A 10,109-nucleotide genomic window follows, 5' to 3' on the forward strand; every position below is an offset into this window, starting at 1 on the left:
TAACCAAGGTTATCTTACATAACCTTAGAAATTGAAGGGAATCACATTCCCTTCAAAATCCTATGTGGAGGGAATGTGACATTCCATGGGAATGTTAGATTCCCTGAGATAATATGAACCAAACAGAGAAATGTGAGCTTTGGAATGTCACATTCCCTTGGTTATGTTATATAACCTGAACCAAACGCCCCCTTAGTCGTAACTTTTAATATGAAAATCATGTCTACCGTTGCACACCCTTTTTGAGGCAATTAGGGGGTGTTTGGTTGGATGGAAAACATTTTCCATGGAAAATGTTTTCCTAAAAGTGAAGGAAAATGATGTTTTATGTTGTTTGGTTGGATGGAAAATTTTTTCCATTGGAAAAAGTTTTCCTTAAGAACAAGGAAAACAAATTCCTAGCTTATGCTAGGTATTTTGTTTTCCATGGAAAACCTTTTCCATGGAAAACCTTTTCCATGGAAAATTAATATGACAATTTTACCCTCACCATTCTTTATTAATTACTCTTATTATTATTATATTATTATTATTGTGTAGGGTTATATTTGTCATTATACTCAGTATTCCTTACCCTTCCAAACTCAACCAAACAATGGAATTTATATTCCCAGTAATTTCTTTTCCACCAACCAAACAATGGAATCTGTTTTCTTGGAATTTATTTTCCATGAAATTTCAATTCCATTTCCCTTTAAATATTTTCCAGCGAACCAAACGAGCTGTAATAGTATTTTGAGATGTCAGATCCTATTTCTTTATGAAACTAAAATTGCATATTCTAGTGGAATCTAGTCCCACTTGTTTTATTTTCTATAGTTTCCTATTATATCCACTGGGGAATTTTTTTTATACGGAGTAGTATTTTCGAAACCCTCCAAAATTTTTATTATTTACTAATTTTTATGGTTAAAACAAATTGATAAGACAGAAAAATTGCTTTTAAAATATAGAAAGTATTTCAGTAAGACAATTTATATCCGATCCAGTTGCTTGTTATGTTTTGGACGTATTAAGCATAATGTCTGCTGATACGACATTGACATGTAAACTAAGGTCAACATTCTAACAAATCATCATCAATCTTTATTAGGGTTTTGACTTGGGTAATCAAATCAAATTCTCAAAAAAGAAAAAATGAATTATAATTTTTTTAATTGACTATTGACTCTGTAACAATGTAATAATGCTCCCACTGGAGTGGCTTCTGAGCTCTCATTTAGGAGAGCCACAATTATATTATTTTACTACAAAGTTTTTGGCATGAATTGTTATTTAATCTCACTATAATTACTTTATGGAGGCATTAATACGTATGTAGAAATTTCATGTTAAGTATTATTCAAAAAGATTAGAAATTTTGTTTGGATTATAATTTTAAGAATTCAAGAATGTGAGATTTTGCCATTATTATAATGTCAATTATACTAGGTAAATTGTTGTTATACAAACATTAATGGCATTAGTGTTAATGCTATCCAACATAATTCCACATTTCCACCTCTATTATTGACACTAAAAATAAGAATAATAACAATAATAATTTATTATTATGATTATTTCTTTTTTGGTCGGTTTACATGTTCATCAACTAGTCAACTAGAATTGAAAGGAAAATCTGTAAACATTATGAGAAGGTGTGCACGATTAAAATTATGTTATTATGTTATAATATAATAACTTGCAAATTAAATAAAAAGACTGAGAATATTTGGTAAAAAAATAATTAATCAAACAGTGTAGTTATTTAACAAAGTCAAACAACTAATGTTTGATTAAATAAGTTAAAATTAATTAATAAATTAATTATATTATCAAACAAGACATATGTGAAATAAATTTGATTAAAAAAATATTTGTAAGAATGTACAAGAATCATATTTCAGTATTTACAATGCATTTATAATAAGTAGAATTACCGTTGGATGATATTACTGGTTTCATGGTGTGTCTGTGAAATGCTTCGTTGGCAGTAAACACCTAACAATTTTCTTGGTCCCATCAACCATTTCAAGGTACGAAACGCTCACGTGTCTCAACTCCACTTCCACTTCCAAAGCCCCACGCTCCGCCACAACCTACTCGCCCGCCCATACTCGCCGCCGTTTGGCTCCGTGCGAACCGCGAACGCATTCGACTCCCCTCCCATCCCCTCGCGCGTGTAACTCCCGCGTCACCTTTACCAACATGCGCTCCAGCCCTCCACCATATCACGACAGCGCAAGTTAGCAGACAGACGTAGACTAAACGAAGCTGTGCGAGAAAAAAATAATTTTAGAGGTTTGTTTGTTTGTGCCGCTGCCTTCTTCTGCCATTTTGACCATTCCTGCAATGATGCCCATGGCTAGGGATGCATAATGTTACATGGACCATACCTTGTGGGGCTTAGACTAGCCACCTACAACTCATTTCCAACATTAATATTAGATTCAACTTATGCCCATTCAGATACGAGAATCACGTTTTATTCATTCGACCACTTTATTAAGAGTTAATATAATTCAGCAATTAGAGGTAATTCTAATTAAATCAGTCAGGTCGTTAACTTAGCAATCGTAATGTTTAAATTTGATTTTCAGATTTATTGACCTTTTGGTCAGTTATGAATAACCTAACATAATTTATTTTCAAATGATTCTTGGTTGACTAGAATCACAAGACGAAGGCCGTCATACTCTATAAACACATGACGTTAGGTTTGAGCTAACTAATTATGTGTAATTTAGATTGATTTATTTCCCTAATTCTTTATCGGCTAGAGTTACATTCTTGAATAGTAACTATCTTTCATACTTCACTCAAAAAATAAGAATTTTACCACATGTATTCTCAAATTTTACTGCCTGATGTGGCGAGCTCTGATATGTTATTTTTTTCATGTAAGCCTGGTAAATTGTGTACATCAATATTTTAAGTGTAGGAGTAAAAGTAGTGAGCATGAAATGAGAATACAGGTAGTATTTTTCAAAAAAAAAAAAAGGAAATGAAAAAAGAAGAGCGGCCGTTTTCAAGGAGGGCCACTGAGCAGCTATGACTGCTAGTTACAAGGGGCAGAGTTAGCAAGCAGGTAGCGACTAGCGAGTAGAGGAAGAACAAACCCCTTCATCGTCAAGACTTCACATTCACTTTTTCGAAATCCTCAAACCCCCCAAAAGAAAAAAAAAAAAAAACAGAAAAAGAAAAGAAAAAATTACAGCTTGTAAAAATTCCCCATGATTATTCTCTTTTGATTGCTGTGATTTGATATTACGGAACTGTAACGGAGTAATCAATTACTCCCTTTTCCTCTTTTCTCTCATACCCTTTTGTCAGTTTCACCTGTGAGCTGTGTGCGCTTCAACTACACGCACATTGCGCGAAAGCAGAGACCCCCTCCGTACTGTGTCTTTCTTCTCAGCCTTTAGTGGGGAGAGGATCATGGAATTTCAGAGGATTATTAGCGTGTTTTCTCAGTGACCTTTTTTTCCTACTTTGGAAGCAGCTTTGGCCAAATGCACTGACCAAAAATGATGTCTTTCTGGGCCAAGAAATGGAAATGAGATGCTGGGTAGAAGAGATAAGGTTCCTCCTAGGTGAATAACTGAAGGAGCTTGAGAGGTATTCAAGAATTTCTTGGGAGCATTGTTGAAGAAATGAGTGAAAGTGGGGGGATAACAGCTTCATCATTGGCTATAACAGAGAAGAAGCCTCAAAGAAGTGGGGGCTGTGTGGGCATCTTCTTTCAGTTGTTTGATTGGAACCGCAGGTTTGCCAAGAAGAAACTATTTTCCAAGAAACTGCTCCCACCAGGTCAGTTCTTTCCCCATTTTCTGTTCCCTGTGTTTCCTGTTTTAACCTTAGGGAAAACAAATCATGTTGTTTTACTATGTCTATGATAGTTTTCATTTGTGGGACTGAGTCAAAAAGCTTTCTTTTTGTGCTGCATTTCCATATCTATGATAACTAGATGCCTGTGTGGCTGTGTGTTCTTTTCTAGTACTGAGTAAAAAGGCTATCTTTTAATCTTTTCATGTGTTGCATTCGTTGTGTTAGTTCGTTTAAAGCAAGGCTCTAAGAAGTTTGGGGGAGATGAGAAACAGCCAAAGCATAGATTGGTATGGAATCTTTCAACAAAATTGAGCATTTTTAACTTGCTTGGAGTCTAATGGGCTTGTTTTTGTGTGTGAATGGATAGATTGCTGATGAGAACAGTGGGGGCTTTCCTAATATTATTAAGAGTAATAGCAAAGGGTGTAGTGTTTATTCCGAAAAGAAGCATGAAATGCGATCTCCGGGTTTGGTTGCTAGGCTCATGGGGCTGGATTCAATGCCAGCAGTTCCAAAGGAGAAGCCAAAGAAGGTTTCATTTAATGAATCTTCTACAGGTAATAAGGAGGAGAAGTTTGGTTGTGATACAGGTAGGTTTGGGGATGAAGAGCAAAGCTTTGTGAAAATGGGGGCAAAGCAAGAATTAAGGCCTCAGAAGCTTCAGAAAACGGGGCTGAGTGAGAGGCGCCCGGTGACTAGGTTTGGTGCTGAGGCATTGCAGATAAAGAGTATGCTGTCGCGGTCTAGGAAGCAGCATCACCGGAAGCTGGCTACTCCGCTGAAAAGTCCTAGGAATGTTGCTGGGAGAAATGCATCTCGGTTGATTGGTGTTGCTACCAAGATTCTGGAGCCCGGGATGCAGAAGAGTAGGGGGAAATATGCCCTGCCTCGACCTCCAGCAGTTTTGCAGGAGCACCCGATAAGTTCAACACCGGGCAATTGCAATTCTGAATTCTCTAGTTACTATTCGGGCACTGCCAATCCACTCAAGGGAACATCGTGTAAACATTGTGGCCATTCGCTTGACATCTTGGACTCCATACCGAGCCAAGAAGAACAACCATTTATAATTCCTTCGCCTGTTTCAAATTGCATCGAACATTGTCAAGATTCAGAAAGAAGCATGCCAAGAGTGCCCGTATTTTATTCCCAGGAACAAAAGGAATGGGCTCATCAGGGGCCATTGTATTCTTCTGCTGTAGAAGAAGAATTATGTTCTTCAGGAGGTAGATTCGAGAAGAATCCCGTTACCAGAGGCCAAATGCCACAGAAGTTGACTAGCCAAGAGTGCCAACTGAGCCATAGTTCATCTCAAAAGCCAAATCAAATGTTTCCCGGGAGAGATAGAGTTCCTCAAAGGGAAAGGTCAAGCAGTTTGCAGAGCAATAGAGTCACATCAGCAGCGAATTCTGTCAACGAGACAAAAAATTTTGTTGCGCTGAACAAAGCCTTAAATGGAAGTGCTCGAATGAGGGTGCCAACCAAATCAGATAGTTGTGCTTTTGAATCAGAAAGAAGATTTTGTAATAGGAGAACCGAGTCCCTTTCTCCAGTGCGTAAGAGAAGGTCTGTAAATGTAACTAGACAAGGTGAGAGTTCGGAGTTCACAAATTTTAATTTAGGAAAAGGACTAAGTGGTAGCTCCAAGAACTGGGCTTATACTGATAGGAAGTCGCCATATCCACAAGAAACTGGCGAAAATGGCTCGAGACAGAAGGCCAATGATATCGTTTCATTCACTTTTAAATCGCCAGTGAAGCAGAAGGCGGGGGTGCAAGGAGAAGCTATTGGAAGAAGGTTCCAGGCTAACTCATGTTCTGATAGGACCCCGGGGAAATTGGTATTGAAGGAAAATAATGGCAGCATTTGCTCAGAGGAACCACCGTTTGGTTTGAGAGGGGACACACTTGGCGCGATTCTGGAACAGAAACTGAAAGAGCTGACTTGTCAAGAAGTCGAGTTGGCCGAAGGATCAAGAAAAACTACTGCTGTCATTCTTCAGGAGCTAATATCTGCTTTAACAGCAGAGAGACAATTTCCCGAGGATGATTTTATTGTAAGATCTAACGGGAAAACTGATATCTCTCATCATGACTATACCCCAATGAAGTTTCAGGTTAGCATTACTCTATAATTCATTACTATTTAGTCATGCACTTTTACAAATATATTTGAGATTTCGTTTCTACTTTGATAAATATGCTCAGGCCACGGCAAAATCAGCCACAACCCCAGCTGGATACAACCAGGATATTAATCACTTCAGCCCGGGATCCGTTCTCGAAGGTTCATTTTCGAATAACAGTTACATCTCGAGCAGTCTGGATGGAAACTCAAGTATAAACCCATATTTCTATTCTATGTATCTATTGAATAGCCTCGTACTTTTGAGTTCTAACTGTTGTATGTATCCCGTGTTTTCAGTTTCAGGGGATAAATTGATTGCTGATTCTTTGTATTCCTGTGATGAATTTCTGGACTCTGCAACCTCTTTGGCCACGGGGAAGTGCTATAGAACATTGGCCAGTGAACTTTTTAACAACATTTCTGCAGTTTTACAAAAGATCAACCTTTTTAACGGTGACTTGAGAGGAAGCAAGCTTGAGTATTCAAAGGAGATACTTTTAAATGCTGAACTAGTACTTGGACTTCTAGACACAGGTTTTTCTGTAACCCAATTTGTTCTCGAGGAACTTGAAACGCTGGCGAGTGTTATGTTGATGAGGTTTCGTGACCTACTTGGCCTCGAGAATGCCAAACATGGAAGCCAACTTAAACAGTTCATCTTTGATTGCGTTTTAGAGGTTGTAGACACGAAGGTCAGTCGATATTCCAAATCTGGTTTCAGGGCATGGACAAAGCTACCGGCTTGCATGAACACAGAGATGCTAGTGTTTGAGATACTCGGGGAGGTGAAACGGTGGATGGCAATGACGGGGTTGATTCATGATGATAAAATAGAATGGGACATGAGTCATTCTTTGGGAAAATGGACTGATTTTGAGGTTGAAGTGTTTGAAAATGGCGGTGAAATCGATCGACAGATACTCCAGAGTTTGGTAGATGAAGTTGTGATGGACCTCTGTACTGTAGTGTAAACCAGGTTTCAAGTAATGAGGGTTCCAAAATCAACATTCCAAGGGATCCCTCTTCTTCTTCTTCATCAAATCTTTAGCATGAATGTTTGTACAAATGGAGCACTGTAGTGACTGACTTTGTATCTGATATCAGTTTTAGTAGAATTTGTATTCATAGAATTTGCATCATAAAACCTGTGCTTTCATGAATTTGCCTTTTTCAATTTTCATTAAGCCATTCTTCTTCATAGTGGGCATTTTTTTGAGTCACGAGAAAAATCCTCAGCCATTATAATGATGATAAACAAAGAGATAAATCAATTTAAGTTGTATTGTCCACAGCTGATCGACTCAAACCAAGAAATTCAATAATCTTGTAATTATCAAGTCAATAGTATGACAAATTTCCCATACACATCACATTTAAATCCATAAAAGTGAAAACTGGGAATTTATTAAGCAATTCAATATTGAATATCCAGAAAAGCAAATCCTCTGATCTATACATAATGGAAATTTGTATAGAAGAACCATTTTCTGAGGTAATCAAAAAAAAATCAAAAAATCAAAACCTCACAAGGAAAAAGAATCACAGAAAAACCATTTTTTTTTCAAGATTCAGAGCTGTCTGTAGCCTAAAACAGTCTTGCCACCCCTTCTTCCATTCCCAGCCCTAATGTCTCCTCCATTAATGGCGTTCCTAGCAGCAGAAGCCAACCCCTTAAACTCCTCCAAATTAGCATAACTCTTCCTAGTCGTCATCAACCCTCCACTCCTCTTATCCCCTGAGTTCAACGATTTACTCCCCACGCCCCCAACAAACCTCCCACTTTTCATCCCGGGCGGAGGAGGCGTCACCGACTTCTCCATCACCGGCGGCAGCGGCGTCGGCGGCGGCTTCCGGTTCTCCTTCCTCAACGCGTACGAGAAATCCGGCACTGACTGGGTCAAAACAGACGCCCCCGCCCCCGCCCCCTTTGATCTCCGAGGCGGCGTGGCCATACTCCCCTGAAATTTCACCTGTTTCTTCGGAGGAGTCAAGATCAACTCCTCCTCCTCCTCCTCGGAAACGGGCGGCTTCATGTGTTTCATTCTGAGCTTCGACTCTCGGAGATCGGCGTACGCCTTGTACCGCGGCCCTCGCTCGAGAAGAAACCCCTCCGTCGTCAGCTGCAGAAACTGCGGCTGATCGGCGCTGGAAAACTGCGATAACAGCAGAGACTTGGGGTCGAGAGCGGACAATAGCGACACAGATTCGTTGGTCCCCCCCATGTTTGGATGTTTGTTCCTTGTCTAGCTCCCCCAACGTTTGAGTTTTCGGTCGAGAGAGCAGAGAGGATATGGAAATTGATGTCGCAACGGTCTAATGAAAGAAAGCAGGGAGTTTTCGAACGTTTGATGATGCCGTCCCCCCTTCCTTCCCCTTTTCTTTTCAAACGTTTAGAAAATCTCGACACCGTGGGGCCCCATCATTACTTTTTTTTTCCTCTCCCAAATATTACATACTAAATCGCTAAGCTGCCAAGCACCTTACAGATGGCACCCGGGTTAGACTCCTATACGGCAGATTGTGAGTTTGAGCTTCAGAAGAGGTTATTGGCAACAGATACTAAAAAAAAAACGCTGAGCTAAGCACGTGCGAACTACTGTTTTTTAGTATGACTAGAGAAATTCACCGTAACTATCTCCAATATATGCCATGAATAAATTTCGTCGACCGATTCAAATTAAGAAAATTAATAGGTCATTTTTGTTGAGAGTTGAAATTGTAACATTATAAGTATTGAATAAATCTTTTTTTTTTGTTAGACCTTAATTATGCCCGTACTACATCCAAATTGACTTTCATTTACATCTTTTCAAACTCTATGTCAGACCGGGACGTGAAGAACCCATGAAATTGAGGATTTAACTTTAAATAATATTAATCATATTAAATTAATGTTCTGACTAACTTGTTAGGTTACTTCAGCACATCCTTAATTCCTTACTTTAAATAGGGTTGAACCTGACCGGAAAAAGAAGAAAAAGGTGCGGGACCCATTCGTACTGCTATTGGGCTCCTCCTACAGCTTCAGGTTGGAAGGTTAACGTTGGCATAATGGCGCATCCTACGCAGCAGAGCTTATCGAAAGCAAAAACGATAAACAAAAATCCTAAAATCAAAAGCTGTCGTAAAAAGGAGGCTTTCTTGTTTCGATCGAAGGTTTCAAAGTTGGACGGCACTATACATGCCTTTGTGCCTTTGTGTAACATTTGGAACGCAGTGACGTTAAAGTTATAACGTTATATTAAAAATTTATACCAAATATGTCTGAAAGGATACATCATGAGTTCGATTCTTACCAAGATCATTCTTAGATAAATAAATTTGGTTATGATTGTTCCAAATAATAACAATATATAATTATATTGCTTTCAAAAACAATATATGATTGTATAGGGTACTACTAATACTCGGTGTTGATTGTTGCTACAAAATTTTAAATATTATAAATCTCTACAAACTAGCGCATATACATGTATTCTCACAAAAAAAAAAAAAAAAAAAAAAAAACTAACACACGCATATACATATATCTACATTTAGTAAATTAATAAATATTAGTCTATTACTATATTAATATATAGTTAATAGTTAATTATTATCCTGTAATAACTATTACTTATACTAGCACATCTTTATATAGAAAATTAATTAATATATACACATATATAAAAATAACGATTAATATAGTAATTTAATTAAATATACATAGTAATATATACTATGTAATTTGCTCAAAAAAAAATACTATGTAATTAATACATGATTATGATTATGATAATAGCAATTAATATATACTAATATATATATAGAAATACATTATATTATGTTATGTATACTTAATATATATATATATATATATATATATATATTTATTTATTTATTTATTTATTTATTTATTTTTTGAATCCGGTGCACACCCCTAGTCAGCCGAGCCCGTGAGCACACTCCCTGATCATTGATTTTAATTTTTAGAAGATTCAGATTGATTACCACTTGGATCCCATGTTATACTGATTTTAGATGAAGCATGAGTGTTTTTGTCCTTAAGCACTATATTTATTACTTTCCATTTCATTTATTTCCATGTTTATAAAGATTTGTAGCATTATTATAGGGGTTGCACCAGATTCGAAGCCTATATATATATATATATATATATATATATATAGACAAAG

General features: G+C 37.4%; 1 protein-coding gene across 1 annotated transcript; it reads left to right on the forward strand.

The window, feature by feature from the left end:
* The first annotated feature begins 3,091 nt into the window (after positions 1-3,091).
* On the forward strand, positions 3,092-7,118 carry LOC109168495. Its single transcript, XM_019317525.1, has 5 exons — positions 3,092-3,789; positions 4,033-4,094; positions 4,175-5,923; positions 6,015-6,144; positions 6,232-7,118. Exons 1-5 carry the CDS (start codon positions 3,633-3,635, stop codon positions 6,903-6,905), a joined length of 2,772 nt encoding a protein of 923 aa, XP_019173070.1. The 5' UTR covers positions 3,092-3,632; the 3' UTR covers positions 6,906-7,118.
* Positions 7,119-10,109: the final 2,991 nt, after the last annotated feature.

This window comes from Ipomoea nil, unplaced genomic scaffold, assembly GCF_001879475.1.
Source record: "Ipomoea nil cultivar Tokyo-kokei standard unplaced genomic scaffold, Asagao_1.1 scaffold3199, whole genome shotgun sequence".
NCBI classification, from domain to species: domain Eukaryota; kingdom Viridiplantae; phylum Streptophyta; class Magnoliopsida; order Solanales; family Convolvulaceae; genus Ipomoea; species Ipomoea nil.